General features: G+C 39.1%; 1 protein-coding gene across 7 annotated transcripts in view; it reads right to left on the bottom strand.

Annotated features, from left to right (window-relative positions):
* PITPNC1 (phosphatidylinositol transfer protein cytoplasmic 1) overlaps positions 1 to 27,241 on the bottom strand; it is a 378,124-nt gene that overhangs the window by 39,086 nt on the left and 311,797 nt on the right. For all 7 annotated transcript variants that reach the window (XM_072645459.1, XM_072645460.1, XM_072645455.1 and 4 more), the window contains 2 exons: positions 6,529 to 6,684; positions 607 to 670 (listed from right to left, as the gene is read on the bottom strand). In XM_072645459.1, coding sequence (XP_072501560.1) covers positions 607 to 670; positions 6,529 to 6,684 — 220 coding nt within the window. The remainder of the gene's footprint in view (positions 1 to 606; positions 671 to 6,528; positions 6,685 to 27,241) is intronic.

A 27,241-nucleotide genomic window follows, 5' to 3' on the forward strand; every position in this document is an offset into this window, starting at 1 on the left:
TTGGAGGTTGCTTCTTCTTCTAAAGCCTTTGGAAACTCTTCATGTTAATGAGAAGGAAAATCAAATAAGATAATGTACAAAGCTCTTTTCCAGCCATAAGGAACTATCTAAATGCTAGACCATTATTATTACTGTTCTCTAGCTTCTAATAATAGAAGATTTTAAGGATTTCTATTTGATAAAATATTTGCAAGTCTTAAAAAATACCCTCCCATTTAGAATAAATACTTCCTTCTAGGAATATAATAAGAGAAGTTTGAAATCTACCTACAGAAGTTGGTATGGGTCATTCCCCGTGAAACAGGCAAGAATAGAGCTTCTTATCATTCTACTTAGTTAGTAGTCAGTAATTTTAAAGTCATTCTCTGTTTAGACCATAGTTTATAATGACATCTTTCATTAACATGCTCATTTGGAAAAGATACTCTTCTTTCTTTCTTTTTTTATTGGACCACACTCTTTTCAAGACAGGAAATAGTTCTCCTGAATTTTTTTTCTCCTAACATCCACGCAACAGTGGAAATCAGATAGACTAAAACAGAACCAGAAATATATCAAAGTTTTAGGATGTTCTCTAAGTTGCTTAAGGGAAATGAACTGACTTACCATACCACTCATCAACCCACGCAAAAGCCTGTCTGTGCCCAATCAGCAGGATATCTCGGACCACCTGAAAAGTAGAAGCACAATTCCTTATCACAAAACCTTGTAAGAAATAAACTGCCCTGATTTCTGGTTTCCTGGGGAAAATGGGTTTCATAGTCCCTCTCATTACATATACAATTGCAATCATCATTAATTATTTGTGATTATTATTATTTTAGTGAGGCAATTGGGATTAAGTGACTTGCCTACGGTCACATAGTAAGTATCAAGTGTCTGAAGGCTATATTTGAAACCAGGTCGTCCTGACTCCAGGGCTGGTGCTCAATCCACAGCACCACTTTAGCTGCCCCCATCAATATTATTTATTAAAAAGGTAATGATAGTTTTTTAAAAAAGAGTATAGCCACGTATCTGAGAATCATAGGGTCATTAAGTGATGTATGAATGACAAGCTCCTTGGTAGCAATTCAGCAAGGCAATTAGTTTTGATGTTAGTTACCTATGAAAGTTAGTCCTCACTTATCTTCAATTAAAAGGGCTGATGCTTTCCACTTACTGAGTCAGGGTGGCGTCTCTCATTATTCCAAGAAGGCTAAGGTGTGATTGTTGGAAAAGAATACTATCATGTGCATATAGGAATATAGGCTAAGAGTCATTATGTTCTTTAATGATAATAGCCAACATTTATATAGCTCTCACAAAGTGTTTTGTGTGTATCTGATCTTACTTGATTCTCACAAGGGCCCTGTGAGTTGGATAAAGATAATAACAGCTTACTTCACAGGGTTGTTTTAAGGATCAAATGGGATGATGTAGACAGAATTCTTTATAAACCCTAAAGCCCTATAAAAAACATCAGCCATTATTGTTATATTATCTTATATCGTATTATGTCATGTTATGCCATGTTATGTTATTATATTACATTATATTATATTATGTTTCAAACCTTGTGTTTGTGTGGGAAGCCTTTCCTGGTCCCCCTTAATGCTAATACCGCCCTTCCCTGTGAAATCACCTGCAATCTAACCTGTATGTATCTTGTCTGTACATAGTTATTTGCATGGATTCTCCTGCATTAACATGTGAACTCCTAAAGGGCAGGGACTGTTTGTGTCTTTTTTCATACCCTAGTGTTTAGTACAGCACATAGTAGGTGATTAATAAATATGTATTCACGGAAATCAAGGGGATGCCATCAATTGGGGAATGGCTAAACAAGTTGTGGAATATGTATTTAGAGGAATACTACTGTGCTATAACAAATGATGAACAGGAAGGCTTCAGAGAAGCCTGGAAAGTCTTATATGAACTGATGCTGAGTGAAAAGAGCAAACCAGGAGACCTCTGTACACAGCATCAACCACAATGTGCAAGGAATTTTTCTGGTAGATTTAGCACTTCACAGCAATGCAAGGACCTAAAACATTCTCAATGGACTCTTGAGGCAAAATGCCTTACTTCCACAGCCAGAGAAAGAACTACGGAACCGGACTGCAGAATGAAGCAGAATATTTTCTCCTGTGTTATGTTTTGTTTGGTTTTTTTCATGGTTTCTCCCATTCATTTTAATTCTTCTTTGCAACATGACTAATGTGAAAATGTGTTTAATAAGAATGTATGTGTAGAATCCATATAAGATTGCATGCCATCTTGGGGAAGGAGGAGTAGGAAGGGGGAGAAAATCTAAGACTTATGGAAGTGATTGTAGAAAACTGAAAACAAATAAATTTAAAAATAAATAAATAAATTTGTGATCACTGATTTTCCACTTTATTGAACTTAACTTTCTTTTCTTGGAATAACTTCCAAATCTTGTTAACACTTCAAATTAAATTTATTCAGCAAACTGCATTTAAAAAATATACTGCAGACACAGGAATAAAATTCTAACACAAAGATTAATAAGAATGCATGTGCAGAACCCATATAAGATTGCATGTCGTCTTGAGGAGGGAAGGGAGAGGGAGGGGGGAGAAAATTTAAGACTTATAAAAACGATTGTTGAAAACTGAAAACAAATTAATTAAATTGAAAAAATGAATGTTAAAAATGTTTTTTGATTAAAACAAAATAAAATGTTTCCATGTTGACTGAGGAAAAAAAAATTCTAACACAAATATCTTCATGGTTTGACTTTTTTCTTCCAAGGTGCTGAAAAAGATGTTGGAGATTCTGTTCCAGCACCTTCATTTTATAGATTTATATATATTTGTCCACATGTTGTCTCCTCCATCATACTGTGAGTGCCTTGACTGCAGGAATGCATTCTGCTTTCCTTTATATGTCTAGTGCTTAACACATAGGCTGACCCACAGAAGGTATTTAATAACCGCCTGCCCCCTTCAAGTTAGCTGTAACATGAAGTATACATATGCTGATGATGGCTGGACCCCCCTGTGGAGGATTTACAGGAGGATATGGACAATTATTATGCCAGAAGTCATGGAATGGATAGGTTACAGTCTGAAATTCTGAAGGGAGTATATTTAAAAATACATAAATTTATGGGTTCTGTGAAGCATTAAAATAAATATTCTTGGCTTAGCACAGTGCCTGGCATAAAGTAGGTTGCTAAAAAAATGTTTATTGCCTGACTTGTTCATATAGCATACCTGCACATGTGTATATTTATGGCATACTTGTTTCTTGTACATACATGTATGTTTCCAAGACATTCTCGGCGTATCTTAACATTCCCTCAGTCCTGCCAAACCCACTTAGCAAATGACGAAACCTCTCCTCTCATGCATGTTTCAGTAAATGATAGATCTGAATTTTTGTGGGGTTTTGTGAAGCAGGAAAAGTACTTCTAATGAAGTGTTTATTCCTCAGGGCATCTGAGTAGCTAAAGAGGCTTTTATGACATGGAAGGAGGAAAACACATGGAATGAAAATGAGCAGCAGCATGTAACAAAAGACACTTGAGTGCTGAGTGTGTGAAACTGGTAAGACTCAAAGAAAAAGCAACCACGGCACCGGGAAATACACCCATCACATTAGGCACAACACAGCTGCCTGTCGGAAACCAGGATTCAAGAATGCTTTAAGAGTTCACATTTTAATGGTTTTTCTGACTGTGAAGCGATCCTTGAGAAACAAAGGTGTTCATAGAGAGGCATCCTCGGAATTTTAAACCCACAGAAATGCTATCCCCAGATGCTAATTAGTCCCTTCGATGCCACAGCAGGTGTGTTTTTTGAACTTTGATAACACTTTATTCCATTTAGGAATGGGCACCAGGGAAAATTCATAGTCCTGTACAATGCTGGTAGGTATTTTAAAGATGAGGATAAAATTCTTGAGATTAGCCTGAGCCACCCATAGGAAAATTACTGTGCAAGTGTTAGGGCTACCTTATTATTAGTTTCAGGAAAGGGAATGATAAAATTCCCTAATGGCAGTGGCCTAAGGGAGGGAAGATTGTACTGGACTCAAGGGTTGCACAGAAGAGATGGCTTGGGAATGATGTCAGGGGCGATCTAAACCTAAGTGGGAGAGTGGAATTTTTAACTCTGAAGGCAATCCCCTGACACGTACTCTTCCATTCAGCAACACTGGGCTCCTTGCTGGTTCTCAAATAAGACATTCCATCTCCTGAACTCACGCTTTTTCCCTGGTTATCCCCCAGTTGGCTTCCCTGGCTTCTTCAAGGCCCAAATAAAATCCTACCTTCTACAAGAAGCCTCTCCTGATCCCCCTTAATGACAGGGTCTCCCTTCTGCTGGTTATTTCCACTTTCTCCTGTATATATTTTGTTTGTATATTGTTATTTGTGTATTGTCTCCCCTATGAGATTGTAAGCTCTTTGAGGGCAGGGACTGTCTTTTACCTTTCTTTGCATCCCAAGCATTCAGCATGGTATGGGGCATATAGATGTTTAATAAATGTTTACTGATTGACTATATTACTGCTGAGTGACTGGCAGCAGAAAGGGCGTTAGACCTTTATCTCCATGTGTTTCACAAGACACTAATCATTACAGGCTCTGCAGTGGTCAAGGATCTGGTTTCAGAATAAAGCTCAGAATATTTAATCATTGGGGGCAGCTACATGGTACAGTGGATAGAGGGGCTGGGCCTGGAGTAAGGAAGACATGAGTTCAAATTTGGCCTTAGATTACTTAGTAGCTGTGTGACCCTGGGCAAGTCACTTAACCCTGTTTGCCTCAATTTCCTCATCTGTAAAACGAACTGGAGAAGGAAATGGCAAAGCACTCCAGTATCTTTGCCAAGAAAACCCCAAATGGGGTCACAAAGAGTCAGACATGACCGAAACATTTGAACAACATCATCAATACTTATTCATTCAATAAAACATTAAGAGTTTTCAATTCAATCCGCATTTAGTTGCTATTTATGACATTAAATTTTCCAAGGGTGAGAACTGTGGAAGCAGATGGAGACTGCTTCTTGGGCACTCAATTCTAGCACCGCTTTTTAAGTGCTAATAATAATAGCTAACATATGTAATGTATAGCATTTTGAGGTTGGCCAAGTTCTTTATACAGAGACAAGAGACAGGAGGTAGACCTGTGCTTATGTTGGTTAAAAGGAACTCCCAAGTGAGGAAACTGTCTCCACTAATGCAGGTTGGTACCTTTTCTACAATACATAGATTACCTAAAGCAGTGGAGTCAAACTCACATAGAAACTGGGAACACATTGACTTGGAAAAATCACGTTTTAACATCTATGTTATATATTGTAGTTTTGGGTTTTTTTGTTAAATTTCATCAAACATTTCCCAGTTAAAGGGCTTTGAGTTGGATAAGTCTGAAGGAGCAATAAGGCTAAATGCCTTATCCCAGAGTCCTATGGCCAGTGTGTGTCAGAGTCAGGTCTAGAACCAAAGTCTTCCTGGCTTCAAGGCTTACTCTCTAGTCACTGTAGCATACTATCTGTGATGCAAATGCCTTACACACAGCTTCTGATTTGGTTAAGAATTCTGCAAAAGTCATTTAGATTATGGATCCTCAAGTCAGTATTTCAGTTCTTCACCCTATGTTACAAATAAATGAAAAGACCTGCAGCCTCTCCTGCAAACACAACTAATGCAAAAGCTAACTAAACTGGGGAAAAAATGGAAGTAGGGCATGCATTTTTTACTTTTCCCGTATAGAAGAGGGCCACATGCCTGTTCCTTAAAAAGATAAGCAACTTGGGGCACCCAGATGGCATAATAGACAGAGTACTGGCTCTAAATTCAGAAGGACCTGAGTTCAAATTTTGCCTTGGATACTTACCAGTTATGTGACCTTGGGCAAGACATTTAACCCCAATTCCTTCCACCCCCCCCCAAAAACCCAAAACAAACAAAAAAAGCTAAGCAACTGGTCTTTAGCAATAGAATAGTTAGATGGCTGATTATTTCCAATTTATCCCATCTATTACTTATGTGTAAATAGCTGTCCACATGTTGTCTCCTTTATTAGACTGCGAGTTCCCTGAGGGCAGTCTGTCTTTTGACTTTTTCAGTATCCCCAGTGCTTTGCACAACTTCTGGCATATTTATTGTTGTTTAGTTGTGTCTGACTCTTCATGACCCCATCTGGGGTTTTCTTGGCAGAGATACTCGAGTGGTTTGCCATTTACTTCTCTAGCTCATTTTACAGATGAGGAAACTGAGGCAAATATAGTTAAGTGACTTGCCCAAGGTCACATGACTAGTGTCTGAAGCCTCATTTGAACTTAGGTCTTCCTGACTCCTGGCTCAGTGTTCTATCCACTGTGCCACCTAGCTGCTCATTTTGTAATAGTGGAAGCATTTTATGAAAGGGGTACTATGGGATTTCATAATCAATTTGCCTTGTAGAGGTGGTTGATACTTTTGCACATACACCTATCCCCCCTGACCAGATCTTAAACAATATGGTGGCTTTCCTTGGCCCCTGCTAAAACCCATAACATGGCTTTCACTCACCTTGTGTACAAATTGTTCTACTCTGGTTTGAAGTCCCCAGACTTCGAATTTCACAGTCACCAATTTGTAGGAGCACATGATGGGTTGGTGACTGTCTCTCCAGCCTTCCCTTAAATGTCCTCTCCCTGTTTTCTCTGATTTAAAATGTTTAGGATCCTAAAAAATAAAAAAGGGGAAAAGTGTGATTTAGAATTACAATGAATAAATTCTAGTAACTCTATGTATGCACTGTGGAAACCAGCCATTGGTCATTTCATCAAAAACTTGTTTTCCAGGAAAGAATATCTCAAGAAGTATGAAATTAAAACATGGAAAAGACACTATTATAATCAGAGCCATAGCTAAAAATAATTGTGCTGGGGGCAGAACAATTTGGGGTGGGGAGTGTGGCACAGAGTGCAGTCTGACTGTAGGTACAGTCATGCCAGGAGAGGAGGTCGATCCTCCCCCAGACAGTCTGGGTTGGGGAAGAAGGTGGAAGCCAGGCACCCATATTTAGCATCCTGTTATCAGCATGGAGGTGGTTCCAGTATATCTGTCTAGGCTGTTGGAGTAAGATGAAGTTTATGCACCAAATCACTCCATGTTAGTTACAGCCCTGATCGCAATGGCATCACATACAATGCCAAGCACCACTGGAAGCAGGCAATTTACAGATCTTAAGTTATTGATATATTGTCAGTAAGACTCTTTTTAATGTCCCCAAATAAAAGAGAAGTCCACATGATCTGAGCATCTAAAATTCTCAGTCCTGGTGGACAACAAGGTGGTACAGTAGATAGGATGCTGCGCTTGGAGTCAGGAAGACCTGAGTTCAAATCCAGCTGTGGAATACTGGGCAAGTCTTTTAAATCTTTGCCTCATTTTCCTCATCTGTAAAATGGGAATAATAATAGCTCCTACCTTCCAGGGTTATTGTGAGGATCAAAGGAGATAATAATTGTAAAGCACTTAGTACAGCTCCTGGCACAGAGTAAGCACTATATAAATATTAACTCTTATTACTAAATATTTAGACAACTGCTAAAATGACATAGATATTCCCTTGGTAGGATCCTAGGTTCTGGCTCTGTTTCTGGATATTCATGTGTAAAGGAAACATAATATGTCATTATCGGGAGAAAACGTTTACTGAGTACCCACTAGGAGCACAGTACTGCATTAGGTATATATTTTGCTCACCCTCACCAAGCTTTATTTTCTTTGTGTTATGTGGGAGGAAATTCATCAAGTACAGTCCTAGAAAGAAGAAAACAAGACTATGCTTGCAACCTGCTTTTTAACAATTTGATTTTCAATTCTTTCCCCATCTAGGAAAACAGTCTTGCAATGCTAGAGCAGATCTGTTTTCTAGGACATATGGTATAGGGTCAAATTCACTTCTAGGGCTGTGCAGGTGCTAAAATGGGATCATCCTCTCTGTCCTGATCAATGGATATTCAAGACCTACTCTTAGGTCCTGATGACAATTCCCTTCACTTATTATAATTATTATTATAATTCATCAAATCTAGCCAGCATATAAAGAAAGTTGGACATTCTATGCATGTTCCACACCCTCCAGGACCCTACTTTTGCAAAGAAGGTAGGTGAGAGGAGGTATCTTCTCACAGCTCTTCTTTGGGGTTAAGACTGGTCATTATTATTTCATAACATTGAGTTTCACAACCTTTTTCTTCACAACCTTTGCCATATTCATCATATTCAAGTTATCTATAGCCCAGTAAAACTATAATATATTCATGTACCACAAATTCTTTTGCCATTCCCCAATAGATGGACACCTACTTTGTTTATAGAAAATTCTATTAGAAATATTTGAGTATTTGTGGTGCCTTCCTCTTTGTCATTGATCTCCTTGTATATGTAAAGTATATGATTTAGTTGCAAAAACTTTGGGTTAGAAGGTAAGGCAAATGGGTGAGTCAGTGAATAGAGCACTGGGCCTGGAGTCAGGAATATATGTGTTTAAATGTGACCTTAGACCCTGACGAGCTGTGTGATCCAAGGCAAGACACTTCACCTTGGTCAGTTCAACTATAAAATGGGGAAAATAACAGCACCTACCTTCCAGGATAAGTGTAAGGATCAGATGAGATTATATTTGCAAAGTGCCAGGCACATAGTAGGTACTTAATAAAGGTTTTTTTCCTTCCAGATGGATAGTGCTTTTTTCAACCAATGGATTATGTGTTTGGCCACTGAATCTTCGGTATTTTGGCTAGCTGAGAAACCTTTGCTTGACATTCATTCATAGCTCCCTCTCAGAAAGCAAACCTTGCATTTCCAAAGAAGTACAGATGTGAGTTGTGATTTCCGGAGACTAGTTGTGAAGTACAGATGTGAGATATGGTTTCCTGTCTATAAGGCAGAGGGCATGGATGCTGGGTAGTTTTCAAAAAGATCTCCTGTAATTTGGGAGAATTTAATGGGAGATGTAGTGGTTCAACCCAACCATCTCCAAGACTCCCTTCTTCCTGTACTACAAAATGCAAAGGAAAAAAAATAACCCAGTGTGGCACAGAACAAGACCTTAACAGCACCATGCAAGAGGAGGATGTGGTTTTGTCTTTTATGGTGGTTTATGGTGGTCTGAGTAAAGACAGGAACTGAAGCATGTTGGGCAATGAAAAGACGCTATTTTTTGTAAACTTTCAGAATCTGTCCTTTGGTTACTAACGCATATTGCTATATCAGCTATTTAAAAGGGGTAACAATACCAGGGGATTGGGCTAGGTTGTATGTGACAGCACAGCGAAGGGTTAGGGAACCAGGACTAGAAAAATGGAAAATACAGGAAACAAAGGAGTCAGAGCAGCAATCATTCAATCAATAAACGAACATTTTTTAAACATTTGTGCCAGGCACTGTGCTATAGCTAATACCATTTCCACTTTAAGTTTTGCAAAATATTCCACATATATTATCTCATTCTTGACAACTTTGTGAGATGGGCACTATTACCTCCATTTTAGAGAGGAGGAAACTAAGGCTGAAAGTGGTTAAGTGGATTAACCTCTCTCTGTCTCAGAAGAAAACTCAGTAAACAGAAAACAAGACATATTGGAGGCCAAAAAGGAAGGGGAGTTGGGAAGGCAGGATCAACACAAGGCAGGTGATCAAAGGGCTAGTGACCAAGAATGGGGTCAGGGGGAAGGAAGGGATCCTCCACAGGACTGTCAACAAAGAAAAGTCCCCATTACTGAGAAAGCCTATTATCATAGCTTCAGCTGACTACTCTTTCTTTATCTTAATGAGAGCTGATTCCAAGTCAGCCAAGAAAAATATGTTAAGTGCTTATTGTGTGTAAGGTACATGTTAAATGCTCGGAATACAAAGAAAGGGAAAAAACTTACTCCCTGTTCCTCACATTAGAATGTGAACATTATAAGTTAACTGTGGATATACAAGATGATACAGTGCAAATACTCAGCAGTCTCAGAAGGGAGGCACTGGCAGTGGTAGCAGGATTCAGAAAGGTCTCCTATAGAAAGTGAGATCTGAACAAATCTGAAGGAAGCCGGGAAGGCCAGGAGGCAAGGAAGGGGACTATCCAGGCACAAAGGATAGTCAGCAAAAAGGGATGAAGTTGAGATGAAATGCTGTATTTGAGGAACCCAAGAACAGTATAGTTGAATTGTAGGGTACTGAATGGCCTTACCTCACTCTAAGTGAGTACCTGAAAAGGCCAGGTCTCCCATTGCATCCTGGGCCTTCTCCAGTCATACTGATGAATATCTGGTCACGGACCCAGATGGCTCAGGAGGAGAAAGTGAGGCTGGTGATCTTGCACAGCAACTCCCTCACTCCAAACAAATTCAAGTTCAAGTCATGTCATCATTTCTCTGATGTCATGGTCTTCTTTGAAAATGAAAGACGAACACAGACAGACAGACTTAGAAGGGAGTAAAATGTAAGAAGATTGGGAAGGTAATAAAGGACTGGGTTATGTTGGGTTTTAAAATCCAAACAGAAAAAAAAGAGAAAAAATAAAATCCAAACAGAGGATTTTATAATTGATCTTGGAGGTCATAGGGAGCCACTGAAGTTTACTGAGAAGGAGAGTAACAAAACTAGAATTGCACTGTAGGAAGATTATTTTGGCAGCTAAATGGAGCATGGAGTGATGTGTGGAGGGATTTGAGGCAGCGAGACCAATCAGAGGTGATGAGGGCATATGCCAAGATGGCAGCTATGTGAATGGAGAAAAGGGGACTTATTTAAGAAAAGGTGTGAGGGTAGAAATGGCGGGACTTGAAAAAAAATAGATATGCAAGGTGAATACCCATGAGGAGTCTAGGATGACACTTAGTTCGAGAGACTAAATGACTGACCCAGATTGAAAGTCAAGTGAGTCTGGCCTACAGAGGCTTGCAGAGGATGAAAAGCTAAGGTACACACTTTTCTGACAGATGCAGTGGTCTAACCTAAGCTGACCTCTTCCTCAAGATAATCAAAAAAACAACCACCTCGGAGCTCTCCATTTAAACCTCAGTCACCACCAACCTTAAAGGTAAGTAAGTCACTGAAATGCTTTAAATGATGTAAATTTCAGAAACTGAGACAATGTCTGTTGGTGTGCACAGAGCCTTCCAGGGACCTAGCACCTTCCTAGGGTGCTAAACCCAGCTAGCCATGAGCCTGCCCCTCCAGAGAAGTTCTCTCAAAGACCTATGGGTGAGGAGAGAATTGAAATGAAAATAAAAAAGAGCATTCAAGAACACTTTAAATTTTGTAAGGCATTGTAGATGTTATTTCATTTGATATATAAAATAACCCTGTGAAATAGGAATTTTTATCATACCCATTTTACAGTTGAGGGAAATGAAGTTGAGGTGATCACCTAGGTCATCTAACTGGTGTCTGAGACAGGATTTGAATTCAGGCTTTCCCAACTCGACTTCTTTGCTCTTAACTATTGGGAAGCTCTTTGAGTGTGCACATCCCACGATGGGGGAAAACGGGAGAGAAAAACCATAGCTGTTATTTATTATTTCTATTATTGCTCTAATAAGAGGTAAGACTCTGGCAGGGGGAGGGGGAAGGAAATGTGGCTGAATGATACAGTATTACCCAGAGACCACGCAGGATATGAGTAGCTGATGGTGGGAGCTAAATGTGTGAAACTCCAGACCCTCCTCATTCCTTCCATTGCCCTGGCTCTCTGCTGAACCTATGTCCCATTCCCCATTTCTTTAAGACATTTGTTTTCTCGATTTTTTTTGCTTTGTTTGCATTTGTTTTCAAAAGAGACTAAAAAAAAGACAATGTGCTTTTTTTTTTTGTATTGGTTTACGTGTATATGGGGGAGAATTAAATGCAATAAAGAGGTGATGGTCACCCAAGGACGTAGAAAGAAATGAATCGCTATCCTTCCTGTTGTCAGGATTACCATTTAGGGACTTTAGAGCAACCAAAAAGATTTTATTACTTTCCAGAGCTGGGAAAAGATTAAATGAGACAGGATGATCCCAGATTCCCCTGGATAAAATGAGTTTTGGTAGAAGGAGGTTTTCATCAGAGTAGTCTATCTTTCTGGGCTCTGTCGTCATTTTGGATACTTTTCCCTTTGATAGCTAAAAAGTGCTTTACAGCTATTATTTTATTTGATCCTTACAACAAGCCTGGGAGGTAGGTGCTATTATTATCCCCATTTTACAGATGAGGGAACTGAGGCAGACAGGGATAAGTGACTTGTCCAAGGTCCCATAGCTAGAAAGTGTCTGAGGCCTGGGTTTGGACTCAGGTTCTGACTCCAGGCTTGCTATTCTGTTCAGTGGTCACTAAGCTAGTTTCCTTTTTTTTTCTCTATTTTCTCTAATCAAAGCCTGTTAAGGGGCCCTATCTCCCTCACAGAGAGGTAAAGTAAGGAAGAAGGCAAACCCAAGAGGATGCTCCAAAAGGAGGAGCTGGGAAAGAGGGACGCCACCCACACCTGGGTGGGTACCTATTTCCCTTCACTCTTAGATTAACATTGAGCTATTTGGATTTCTAAGGAATTCAGTAGTGATTGCTGAGATGTCTCATCTTAAAAATTCCAGTTATGAAGTGTACAGGAGACCAGATATCAAAGCAAAAAGAGTGAGTGATGGGAAGGGGCAGGGCAGGTTGTAGTCTTTCTCAACCAAGAGGCAAAGCCTTGGCAGCTCTTTGGTGAGTTAACAATACACATAGGAGAATAATGAATGCAAACTACTGGGAGAACACCAAGTACGATAAATGGAAAAGACGACAATGATCTTTGTCCCAAGGGTTCTTAACCTAGTCTGTATTATGGACCCTTTCTTAATCTGGTGAAGCTAATGGATGCCTTCTCAGAAGAATATTTTTTTAATGCATCAAATAACATGCATAGGATTACAAAGAAAATAAACTATATCAAAATGATTATCAAAGTATTTCCCCAAAAAAGACAAGTTCATGGACCTCAGGTTAAGAATCCCTACCTAAAGTAAATGGTCAAAAAATCTTCGCAGCAAGTTTCTTTGATAAAGTTCTAATTTCTATGAAATACAGGGACTGATTCAGATTTATAAAAATAAGAGCCATTCCCCAAAGCAAAGAACTAGAAACTGCAGGAGTGCTCATCAACTGGGGAATGTTGAGCAAGTTATGGTATATGTATGTGATGGAATACTATTGAACTATAAGAAATGATCAAGGGGAAAGTTTAGAAAAACAGGGAAGACCTGTATATAGAACAAAGTGAACAGAACCAGGAGGACAATTTGAACAACAATATTATTGTAAATTTAAACAACTTTGAAAGACTTGGGAACTCTGGTCAACACAATAACTGATCACAATTTCAGAAGATTCAAGATGAACATGCTACAGCCCTTCACAGCAATGCAAGGACCTAAAAAATTCCCAATGGACTCTCAAGGCAAAACACCTTCCACATCCAGAGAAAGAATTATGGAATTGGATCACAGAGTGAAGCAGACTATTTTCTCTTGTGTTTTGTTTTGCTTTTCTCATGGTTTCTCCCATTCATTTTAATTCTTCCATGCAATATGACTGAAGTGAAAATGTATTCAGTTGGAATGTATGTGTAGAACCCATATAGGATTGCACATCATCTTGGGGAGGGAGGAGGGAAGGAGAGAGGGAGAGAAAATATAAGATTTATGGATGTAATTGTGGAAAATTGAAAACAAATAAATTAATTAATTAAAAAAAAAGATGAACATGCTACCCACCAATATGATAGGGAGGTGATGGACTTGAGTACATTGAGACATTTTTTAAGACATGGCTAATGTGAGAATTTGTTTTATTTGACAATATATGCTTGTAACAGGTGTTTTATTTTTCTCGTTATGTCAATTGGGTGAGAGAAGGGAGAGAAGAAGAGAATGCAAGAACTGAAAATAAATAAAATGTAACTAAAAAAAACCTTACTTAGCCCCAAGGGCCACCAGTAAGTCTAAGCAACAGATACTTTTTCTTTCTTTTTTTGACTTTTGAGGCAATTGGGGTTAAGTGACTTGGCCAGGTGACACAGCTACTAAACATGAGGCCTCATTTTGAATTCAGGTCCTTCTGACTCCAGGGCCAGTGCTCTTTTGACAATACCACCTCGCTGCGCTAAGAAATTGACTTTTGGTAGGCCTAAAGCATATGCAGAAGAAAAGGAGGGAAGAGAGGAAGAAATAAGGAAAGATAGGGTGGAGAGACCAGCATTTATTAAGTGCCTACTATGTGCCAGGAACTGTGGAAGCCTTTTACAAAATTATCTCATTTGATTCTCACAACACAATAAAGAGATGAGGGAAACAGAAATATACACATCCTACTTCTAAAATGGTCTTGATGTGACTTAATGGTTAAAACATGGTGAACAAAAATGAGAAAGAGACAGTGGAGTAAGGCATGTTTTGCTTTTATAATGTATCCCCAGCACTTAATAAAATGTCTGGCACACAGTAAGTACCTGATAAATGCTTGTTGGTAGATTAAATGCACAATAAATGCATGTGGATTGACTGAGGAGACAGAAAAAGACCACCCAAAGAAACAGATGTCAGTGGGTCTTGGAGATGTTTCGGTAAAAACAAATGAATTTGATTCCAAGTTTTCTGGTAGCTAATGTCAAATGGTAAAAGACATGAGGTAACATTCTAACTGTCTGACAAGAGAAAGTATACACATTCATCTTGATAGACAGCAATTTCTTCTTTGAGACTAAACCATATGAACTAATCTGTGCCCAGCTCTGTCTCTTTCTTTCTCCCCACCCCCCATCCCCAACTCATGGGGACCCATCCCACTCTGATCAGTATGGGAACTCTGACCTGCTTCATTTCCCACCTGGGACTGATGGGGACTGATCATATTAATGCTGACCTAACTGTGGATAACTAAAATTGGCTCAACTTACTTTATTGTAGCTCAGAAATCAGGAGCTCAAGAGAGCCACCAGCCTCCGCCTACTATAACCAGCATGTCCTGCTATTTCTAAAGGCTGCTCGTAATGAAAGCTCCTCCTCCTAAAGACTTGCCTTGCCTCATACATTCTCTCTCTCTCTCTCTCAAACACACATACACTTTACAGTACAACAATATGGTAACTTTGGACTCATTTTAAAGGACTTGGAGCAAAATGTTTATATTTTAGAAGACTTCAGAGGTTTATAGCTACAGCTTTGCTTTCAGGACATACTGATGGTCATAGTTACCATCTGAAAAAGGTAAAGGGTATACAATGATTAAACTTTACACTTAGAGAGTACTTACAATCAACAGATGACGTAGGTATCACAAATATTATTATCCCTACTGTGCACAATTTTGCCCCACCCCCACCTCCCATCACCTGAGAAAGGCCAGTCAGGAGAAAGACATTTTTGGCCCATTCTGAGCTTAACCTACCATAATGCTTTGTGTGCTCTAGCATAACAGGCATGATTTGCTTTGCTCTCTGAGGGAATCCAAACTTCTCCTTCCTGTGTCAGCAACTACAAGACCAGAAGAAGTTGACCAGGAATATTTTTCTATTTATGACTACCAAGGACAAAGTGCCTTCAGCTGAACACTATCTTGAATAATAGGACTTTTCTTATGCTATATATTATGTCACATTAATGATAAAAGAGACACAGACATCCTGGATCTATAATTTCAATTGACACCTTAACATTCTCTTATCTTACTGTATTAACAATCTATCCTATTAAGAAATGGTTAACACATATGGAGACTATAATTGTGGTTGACACAAGCACCTGAGTTGGAATTGCTCTAAATGTATACAGGGTCTCCTTCAGCTTGTTTACCTGAGTTCAGAATTATTTTCTGACTCCATCATGCATGATTCTCTGGATTAATGAGAATAATAAACATGTTATAGCACATGTACAGACTGCTTCTGTTTGTTCCTTGTTCAAACCTTTGGTGAGGGGGAACCCCACTCTGTTTGTTCTTTGGACAAACTTTTGGTTAAAGGCGAAACTGATTCTGTTTCTTTCTTTGGACCAAACCTTTGGTAAATGGTTGACATGACTGCATATGAGGAAAATGACATGCCTATGGTCACAGAGATAAAGAGTTAGGTGATGCATGGGAGAAAACGCTGTTTTTAGAATGAGAAAGATCTGAGTTCAAATCTAGTCTCAGACACTTACTACCTATGTAGCCCTGGGCAAGTCTCTTAATCTCTCTCTGCCTCAGTTTCCATATCTGTGTAAGGGGGAAAATAATAGCACCTACTTCAAAGGGTTGTTGTGAGAATTAAATGAGATGTTATTTGTAAAGCACTTTGCAAACTTTAAATCCTATATAAATGCCAGCTATTATTACATTTTTATTGTTACTAAATGTCAGAGACAAAAACCCAAGTCTGCAGGCAGAGAATCTGGCATTAATTACTCTAAACCATGAAATATATTCCAAAATAAATGAATTAATCTGCTGACTGGAGTTGTTTTAAATTGCTTTTTGTTGTTTTTCAGTCATTTTCAGTTATGCCTGACTCTTCGTGACCCCATTTGGGGTTTTCTTGGCAGAGATACTGGAATGATTTGCCATTTCCTTCTCTAGCTCATTTGACAGATGAGGAACTAAGGCAAACAGGGTTAAGTGACTGATTCAGGGTCATGCAGCTATTAGTGTCTGAGGTCATATTTGTACTCAGGAAGGTGAGTCTTCCTGACTCCAGGCCTGGCACTCTATCCATGGCACTACTTAGCTGCCATATTGTACTGTTACTTAGTAGTACATGCCTACAAACTACAACAATTTTAGTTTCATTGTATTTCATTTTAAGTTTCTCCTCCAGTAATAGCTCATCCATATAATATACTGTTTCCTAAGCCACCTCCTAGTAAAGGCTATATGATCATTATCAAGGCAGCCTGCCTGTTTGTAAAGTGAATGTTGTACATCCAGATCACAAAAGTTTTTTTAGAAAGATGGCCCTCCCTGGAGGCATCATTTCAAGGTGAGATTTCATCTACCACAGAACAGATGTTGCCAACTGTGCTTTTAACAGCAGTGTTCTGATACAGGTTCCAAATCAGCACAGGATAAAGGAACACAAATTTGGTGTTGGAAAGGGCAATGGGGACATTGAGTTTGAATTAATCATTTTATAGATGAGGAGCTTGAGACCCAAAGTTGTAAGCCAGGTCCACATCTGTCTCCTTCTACTCAAGGACAATGTCCATTTACTGAATAATGATAGATCAACAAGTTCTTATACTGTGTGACTGATCAAACAATCAGCAAATATGTCAAATAGCTTCTATGTGCTAGGCACTGTGGATATAGATGTAAATAATGAAATGACTACTATTTTGAAGGAATTTTCATTGGAGAAAGGAGACAACAAGTACATAAATATGTATATACAGATAAATATAAAGGAATAATTAACTACAAGGTAATTAGGGAAAAAGGGCACTGGTGGCCATGAGGCCAGAGTGCAGTGCAGTCATGAGGGATGGGCTGGGCAAAGTCACAGTTCAGCTCCATGTGTGAAAAAAAGAGAAAAGGCCAGTTTGGTTGGATCACCAAGTGCGAGAGGGGTGGTGAGTCTGGTTGGGAATGCTTCAAAAGCTAAACAGAAGAATTCGTACTTGATTCTAGAGGCAGTAGGGTGCCACTGGAATTTATTGAGAGGGGAGTGACATGATCACATCTGTGGTTAAAGAAAATAATTCTGGCAGACAAGTTCAGGATGGACCAGTGTGGGAAGAGATGAGATAGAGGTACAATTAGAAAGGTATTGCAATAACCTAGGTGACAGCTGGTGAGGGCCTGAACTAAGGTGGTGGTTGTATGAGCAGTGGGCAGGAGAGATGTGTGATAGAAAAGGCAAGAACTGACTAGGTTGTTTGAAGGAGGTTGAAGTGTCAAGGATAATGAATGCTAAGCTTATGAACCTGGAAAAATAGAAAAATGGTGCTGGGAAATAGGGAAGTTTGGAAGAGGCTTGGGCTTTTTTGGGGGAAAGAAAAGCAGTTCTGTTTTGGACCTGTTAAGTTTGAGATATCTCTGGGATATCAATTCAAAATATCCAATAGGCAGTAAGAACTGGTATTGTGGTACTGAGACTTAGGGAAAGATTGACATTTGTGAGTCTTATATATAAAGTAGATAATTAAACCAATGGATACTAATGAGGAGGAGGAAGAAGAAGAAGAAGAAGGAGAGGAGAAGAAGGAGAGGAGGAGAAGATGAAGGAGAAGGAGAAGAAGGAGGAGGAGAAGAAGGAGAAGTAATAATTGTAGTTAGGGGACATAATATGAACAATGAGCTGGCAAAAGGAACCAAGAAGAAACAGTAAGACCAATGAGAAAGAGAACTAGGAGAAAGTAGTGTCAGGAAAACTTATTTTCTACAAGAAGAGTTTTCCAGTCCTTTTTAATCTTAGTGCCTTCCTTCTGAGAACAATTTATCCTGTAAATATTTTGTTTGAATATGGTTGTTTGTATGTTGTCTCTCCCATTAGACCGTGAAAGTGAGTATGTGATAAGGCCTTAGCATGCAAGGGCCAGAGTCTCCCATCCCGGGCCATCTACAGTCATCCTGATGAATATCTGGCCACTGGACCCAGATGGCTCAGGAGAAGAAAATGAGGTTGGTGCCCTTGCACAGCCCTCCCTCACTCAAATCAAAGTCAACTGCAAGTCATGTCATCTTGGTGTCATGGTCCTCTTCGAGAACAGAGGACAAACACAACCTTAAAAGCAGGGATTGATTGGACTTTGGACAGAACCTGGCATATTTGTTGTTGTTGAGTCATTTTTCAGTCATGTCTGACTCTTTGTGATCCCATTTGGCTTTTTTTTTGGCAAAGATACTGGAATATTTGCCATTTCCTTCTTTGGCCATTTCCTACATACCTGACATGGAGCAGGCACTTCATGAATGCTACCTGACTGAAGAGTTGGCTGAGATGAGACATTACTTACTCAGAAAGGGGAGTTAACCATGTCAGTGCAGCATGTGGGTAGAGTAAAGGAAAAAGAGTAGGAAAAAAATTATCAGTTTAGAAATGAAGACATAGTTCTAAAAAGAAGAGTTTCAAGTTGAGTGATGGGGTCAGAAGTCAGAATGCAAAGGGTTCCAATAATTTTCTCAATAATATGAAACCAGGTACATATCAGGAGGCAATGTGATTAAGAGTGGAAAGAACATGGTGGTACCTAGAGGTGTTAGGACTTAAAAGAAAAAAAAAATCTTAACATTCTTCTTAGTATCAAAAATTGAAAACAGAATGGGTGCCCATTGATTAAGGGATGGCTGAACAAACTGTGGTATAAAAAGGTAATGGGATAGGACTGCACAATGAGAAAAACTACAACTATGAGAAAGATGAAAGTCCTTGCATGCAACGACAAAGAATGAAGAAAGTCAAATGATGACCACAACAAAGTAAATGATTAGAATATTAAATCTATGACATAACTCCTTTGAGGTGGATACTACAGCTGTGAAATGTACACTGCCAGACACTGTTGTGGTGGCAGTTGGATTAGTGCACACGTTTTTGTTTTCTTGTTACAAGGAAGGATTTAATTTTGGGAGGGGTAGGACAGTGGCATAATAATATAAGGCAATGCTAAAACTACTATTATTTTGAAAGAGCATGCTAGACTAGGATTAAGGAGACCCTAGTTCATATCCTGATTCTTGACGTTCATCATCTATATGAGTAAAGGAAAGTCAATTTCAACCATTTGAGTTTCAGCTCCTTATCTGTCAAATGGAGATGATGATAAAGCACTCTAGAACCTTACTACATAGATGTGAATTATCGCTGTCATTAGGATCAGTGGGAGATTGACAAATCTAGCCCTATTAGGATCATGGTTTTAGAACCAGAAGGGAAAAAACTGAGTGCCAACAGAGGTTAAGGAATTTATCCTATGTAAGAAATATAGGTAAAAACTGTTAAAGTCAGGATTTTAACCCCCACCTTCAGATGCAAGAGCCTGTGCTGATGCTATTGTGGTACCACAATGCCTCCACAAATTGTAGTACTATGATTTGTTAAAGAGAAAAAATGATCCAGAGTGTTAGGAGATTAGTCAACAATTTATAAGTCTGGGAAAAAGAAATGACTTCCCTTTTCTGATTGTATAATCCACAATTAGTGGCTATCCTGAAGATATATTATAGAATGAATTTGGAGAAATGGCTTTGAAAGGCCTTGGATTTACCACTCGAGATTGATTCTAAACAGTTTTCCCGGGCCCTTTTTCAACTTTACATATTTGTTCAAACAGAGGGAGCTGTCTGGGGCATGCAGAATTTGGAAAACTTGAAAAACTATATCTATGCTACACAGACTAGGAGAATGTCAGAGCATTTTAGAGTTAGAATGGTCTTACAGGTTATTTAGTCCAACTCTCTTATTTTATAGATAAGGAAACTTGTCCTGGAGAGGCAAAGACTTGGATATATAAATGGGCCTAGAACCCAAATCTCAGTTTTCAAACTTGTATATGGATATTTTTAGGATACAGGCAGCTCTCACTTTTCTCCACTTCTCAATTTATTATTTCACTGATTTATTTTTGCCCAATTAACCCTCACATCTCTCTTATTGCTATTTTTAGTCATCTCCAAAAAGGTTATCTCACACTCCCCCTCCCCCCCAAAAAGAAGCAATGCAACTATTATATAGGAGTCACAAAAAAGTCTAAGCACTTGAGTAAGAGAGACCTAGAGGCTCTTTTTTTTTTAAACAAATCAATGCTAATGACCAGGTAATTATACTCATAGCTTTCCAAAGAAGTATAAAGTACTCTGATACCATATCAAAGAGTGTTAAATAGGCCTTAATGAAGGAAAGGACAGAAAAAAGGTACTTAATAGCACTTAAGGTGTCAGAGTTTCTGGCCTCAGGTCTGGTTTTGAATAATATTAGAAGACAGAACAAAATGAAGAAGGAGGAAAAGTCAGTTGTTACTTTTTTAAAGTACTTTGGAGTGGGAGAAAGACACCAAATTATTAAAAAGAAAAAAAAACTTTGTTTTTTAAGCTTCTAGATAGTGTAGGGAATAGAATATTAACTATCCTCTAGCATCAAGAATACCTAAATTCTAAAAAGACACTAGCAGCGTAACTATGGACAAGTCACTTGCCTTGGATCCACCTCAGTTTCTCTATCGGTTAAATCAGGGTAATAACAGTACTCCCCCCTTGCAAGTTGTTAAATTGTTAATCTATCTGTCAATATCCCTGCCTATCACACAGAAAACCAGGGTTCATAGAAGCTAATTTTGGGTAGCTAGGTGGAGCTGTGGATAGAGTGGCAAGACTGGAGTCAGGAAGATCCATCTTCATGAGTTCAAATCTGGCCTCAGATACTAGCTGTGTGACCCTGGACAAGTTACTTAGCCCTGTTTGCCTCATTTTCCTCATCTGTAAAATAAGCTACAGAAGGAAACCACTCCAATATCCTTGCCAAGAAAACCCCAGATGGGGTCATGGAAGAGTCAGACATGACTGAACAACAACTTACAAGTTGTTGTTAAGATCAAATGAGATTATATGTACAGTCTTGAAAACGTTAAATCGATATATAAAAGTCAGCTATTATTAATGCAGCAACATCCTTTAAGTTTGCTAGCCACTGAGTCATAAAAGCTGAGTGCATGTCAATCAACAAGCATTTATAAAGTACTCTGTAGGTTCCAGGTCCTATGCTGGAACAGTGGGCTGGATAATATAATATCTGTGACATTATTATCTGTCATATTAAGTGACTTTAGGTATTATTAGAAATTTTGATTATGTAAAATTAGAAAGGTTTTCCACAAATAAAACCAATGCCACATAAAATTAGAAGCAGGTAAATGGGGAAAAAATTTGCCCAAGTTACTCTGATAAATACCTCATTTTTGAGATTTTTAGACAACTGATTAAATTTTATAAGAATTAGAGCCATTCTTCAAATGACAAATGGTCAAAAGATATGAATAGACAGTTTTCAGCAAAAGAAATTCAAGTTAATAATAACCATGTGAAAAAATGTTCGAAATTACTAATAATTAGAAATGCAAATTAAAACAACTCTGAGGTTCCATCCCACACATCATTTTGGCAAAGTTGACCAAAAAAGGGAAAAAAAAAGGAAAATAACCTACTGGAGGGGCTGTGTGAAAATAGTTACATTAACGCACTGTTAGAACTGTTGGAACTGTTGAACTGGTCCAGCCATTTTAGAAAGCAATTTGGAACTATGCCCTCAAACCCATTAAACTGTGCATACCTTTTGACCCAGTGATTTTTCTACTGTCTATACCCCAAATCGATCAAAGAAAGAGGGAAAGGACCCCTATGTACAAAAAATATTTACAGCAGTTCTTTTTGTGGTGACAAAGAAGTGGAAATTAAGGCGGTACCCATCAGTTGGGGAATGGTATACAAACGACAAGGTTTGGAGTTGTTAGAGCTGGTTCAGGTGTGAAAGAATTCACTGAGACCTCTGTAGCCACTGGGAGCTTTACTGGCACAAAAGTAGCTTGCTCGAGATTTGGCAAGGGGCTAAACAAAAGACAATGACATAGGAAAAGGATCAAACTTCTATAGGATGATTTTAGGATTTCTTTATGGGGGCTGGAGATCTAGGGTAAGTCTTGCAGGATAAAGACACAGGATGAGAATGATAAATGACACAGGATGAGGGAGACAAGGAAATTCCATTCCCTAGAATGGGGGGGGCGAGAGGAATTTTATGGTCCAGGATAAGGGGAAGTTTTGTGGTAAGGGGAGACTTTAGGGTGCCCTCAGGTTAGAAAACAAACCACGGATTTCACAAAGTCAGTCCTTAATATTATTTTTAACTGTTTGTATCCACATCACAAGTACATATATACGTACCATGTAATGGTACAAATACATGTACAACTTATGGTATATGTATGTGATGGAATACTATTATGCTATAAGAAATAATGAAGGAGCTGGTTTCAGAAGGACTTGAATGAATTGATACAGAGTGAAGGCATCAGATTCCAAAGAACAATTCATACAATATTGTCCAAACAAACAGCTCTAAAAGACTTAGGAACTCTGATCAACACAAAGACCAACTATAATTCTAGGACTCAGGATGACAACATGCTACCCACGTCCTGATAGAGAGGTGATGGACTTACAGAGGTGATGGACTCAGAGTGAAGACTGAAATATATTTTGGGGGGGGGAAGGTGGATACACACACATGGCCAATAAGAAATTTGTTTTATTTTACCACGAGTTTTTAACAAGAGTTTGTTTTTCTTGCTTTCTTCATTAAGTAGAAGAGGGGTGGGGAGAATTCAGATCGGAAAATAAAACAAAATTTAATTAAAAATTTTAATAAGAACAACCCTCTCATTTTGTATTATTGCACAGTGGAAAGATCATTGGTTCTGAAGTCAAAGAGCCTGGATTCAAATCCCACTTCAGCCTGTTACTCCATGGCATAATCTGAGGCAAGTTCATTCACCTCTCTGGACTTCAATTACTTACCCAAAAAAATGAGAAATACTTAAAGAAATTAATTCAGGGTATTCAATGGAAGGTCAAATACTGAAGCTGAAGCTTAGGTACTTTCACCACATCATGAGAAGACAAGACTCAGTGGGAAAGACCCTGATGCTGGGAAAGATTGAGGGCAAAAGGAAAAAGGGACCATACAGGATGAGATGGAGAGATAGTGTCATGGAAACAACGAACATGAACTTGGACAGACTTTAAGAGATCATGGAGCATAGAAGGGCCTGGAATGCTATAGTCCATGGGTCATGAAGAGTCAGACTCAAAGGAACAACAAAATGAGTAGGTGGGGTGGGGCAGTTAGGTGGCACAGTGGGTAGAGTACAGGTATGGGGTCAAGTAGACTCATTTCTCTGAGTTCAAATCTGGTCTTAGACACTTACTAGCTGTGTGATCCTGGGCAAGTCCCTTAACTCTGTCTGCCTCAGTTTCCTCATCTGTAAAATGAGCTGGAAAAGGAAATGTTAAACCATCTCAGTTTCTTTGCCAAGAAAACCCCAAATAGGGTCACAAACAGTATGGCATGATTGAACAACAACAAAAATAAGCAGACTGGACTGGATGACCTTCAATCAATCAATAATCAATAAATCTGTCTCCAGATTCTGTGATCCTACCTACTATTGCCTCTTGGAGTTTGTTATTATTTTATAGTAGTGTTATTGATTTTTTAAAGGTTTATTTCGTAGACTGAAACTGTTCCTCAAAAGAAGGCTTAATCCTATGTGATAAAAGTATGGTTTCATGATGAAAAATTTTAAAAATCTGTGTCAAAATCTTATGAATTCAATAGCAAATAGTGTAAAAAAAGGGATTATACAGCCAAAGAACATACTACACATTGAAAGGTGTTTTTTTAGATATAAAAGTTATTGTATAAGTCAACAAATTTAATTACTTCACTCAGACCCAATAAATTCAGAGCATTGTAAATCCTAGCATTGGCCCCTATTGAGCTCACAGATGGGAAGGACATTTTGCTTGACCCTGGATTTTGGATGTTATTGATACTGCAATTCTGGATGAGTTGGCTGGGACTAGGTCTCATTCTCTGCTATAATCCCTAGTGTCGTCTGCCTTCTTTCCTAGTGATCCAATTCTGACCTTGGTAACCCTTCCCTTTCTCTTTCTTGTAGATTTCTTTATCAGGAAATGGTTCCCTCTCCTGTTGTGGCCATTACTGGTTGTAACTAGATGTTGGAGATCATGCCAGGTCTCCAGAAAGGATCTTCTGGTTGTTGAGTTGCCTTTGTTACATGTGGTAGCTTCAAGAGACCTAAGGTCCCTCTCTATCTCTTTGTACTGAGGACTGGTTCTATACCATAATGCTCCAACAGGCCAGGGTCAAGAGCCTGCTGGCTTCAGGGGCTAATCACCAAATCTTCTACCTCTCTTGGCAGATGTGATTAAATACTTTCACATTTTGGTCCCAGTGAGACTGGGCTTGGATCAGGACCTTCTGTCAAGTCCCTAGTCAGAGCAGGGTTTTAGGCTCCATGAAGACTGGCTGAGTTTTGGCTTCAGAACAACATCCCTGACTCAGAGGGTTCCCAGGCTTCTGACTGTTCACCTAAGCTGATCCTAGCTCCAGGCCTTCTGGTGGTTCCTTTCCTAGTGCCTACAAGCTTCTAGCTGTCTTTTTTTACAGTCTTGGACTGGATGGAGATTACTGGTGTTTATCTTTGATCTTCTTGATCATCTGGTACTCTTTGAAATCTCTGCCAAAGTGTTTATGAATACCTGGTCTGTGGTAGGACCATGTATGGTTGTCATCTTAACTGGAGTTTCCAGCAAATCACTGCAGCAAAAAACTCTAAGGCTAATAATGAATTGTATGACTTTTGATAAGGCATTTTGGTTCTCATGTTGGTCCTCAGTTTCCTCATTTGTTAAATGAAGGTTTTGGACCAAATGATGACCACGTTTCTGCCCACCTCTAATGTTATACAGGATCACAGATTCGAGTGACTTTATGGGTCATCTAAGCCAACCCATCCTTCTTCTAATGAAGAAACAGATCCAGAGAGATTTAATCACTTGCCTAAGGTGACTTAGGGAGGAAAGGAAATCGGAGTGATTTGTACTCTTTCTCTGACTCTAGCTTGTAAGCTCCTTAAGGGCAGGAACTGTCTTTTGCTTCTTTTTGTATCTCCAGCATTTAGCACAGTGCCTGGCACATAGTAGATACTTACTAAATGCTAAGTGATATGTCACTTCTACTGTGCCATCCTGACTCCCTTCCCAATGAAAAATGTTGATACAAAACTTAGGGAGGTTCCAAGTAAATTATACACATCTGAGGAAAGGACGATACGAAATCAGTATACATAGATGAAAACACATCAAATAAGTTTTCTCAACAGGACCAAACATTAATGTGTGGGATACCAGTCTAGGGGCTGGTTCAAGGGAGGAAAAAACTTCATTCTTGTTATTGACGTTTGGGTCACATCTTGATCCATTAGTTGAGGGAGCTTCCTTCAACCAACGCCAACTGGCAACTTCTCTGTCGTTTACAGTCTAGGAGATTTACCTGGGCACTGAGAATTTAAGTTACTTGCCCAGGGTCTCACTTCCAGTATGTGTTAAAAGCAAGACTTGAACTTTTCTTGCCTAGAAGTCAGTCCTCTTTCACAGCATCTTTGTGACTAATAACTTGGCTGGCTGATATTCTAATGAAGATGAAATTAGAGTCTTCAATTCAATTCAACAAGGATTTATTGCCAGCCTATAACCTACTCTCATCAGTGGTAGAGTAGAAAGAGGGTACTTGGCCCTGGAGTGAGGAAGACTTAAGGTCAAATCAAGTCTTAGACATTTACTAGCTATATGACTCTGAGGAATTCAATTAACCTCTGTTTGCCTCAATTTCTTCAATTGTAAAAAAGGAATAATACCTTGCAGGGTTATTTTGAGGATGGAATGAGACATCTGTAAAGAGCTTAGCAAAGTGCCTGCCACATGGTAGGCACTCTACAAATGCTTATTCCCTTTTCCTCCTCCTCCCCTCCTATCTCTAATTCTCTCAGTTAGATTTACATAAGTAGCCGCCTTTGTTGGACCACAGGAAATCTTCAAGGCTACTCACCCCACCCCATGCGCTGTCATTTCCTTTGGGTCATTTATAGAAAACAACCACAAAAGCCCCCTGGTTTAAAAAAAATAGTAGCATTCATTAAAGGATAATAGATTTAGAATTGGAAGTGACGTTAGAGGTTATCTATAGTCCAATTCCTCTTCTTATGGATGAAAAAACTGAGGCCCAGAGAGACATGGCAACTTACTTATTCTTTCTCTTTATTTCTCTTTTCCCTTCCTTCTCTAACTCTCTCTCTCCCTAAGACTGGTTCTTATTTCATTCAGGCTAGAAGTGCAATAGACACTCACAGACTTCACTTCTGACAGGTATGGAATCTCTGATCTTCTCCATTTCTGACCTGCGCTGATTCATCTCTCCTTAGGCAGTCTCACTCTCTGGGACTCACTATATTAACAATGAACTTAGTGTGGACATCCTATTGGTGCTGGTCCTAAAGCAGCTCAGAACTCCCAAGTTCAAGAGACCTATTAGCCTCAGCCTCCCCAGCAGAAAAGATAACAGGCACATGCTACCATTTTTTAAACCAAAATGTGTATTCCTGGTTAAGCAAAAAGGTGCCACAGGGGAGGGGAACCTGAAGCCTTGAGGCTGCGTGTGACCTTCTAGGTCCTTGGGTGC

Source organism: Notamacropus eugenii, chromosome 2, assembly GCF_028372415.1.
Source record: "Notamacropus eugenii isolate mMacEug1 chromosome 2, mMacEug1.pri_v2, whole genome shotgun sequence".
In the NCBI taxonomy this organism is placed as follows: Eukaryota; Metazoa; Chordata; class Mammalia; order Diprotodontia; family Macropodidae; genus Notamacropus; species Notamacropus eugenii.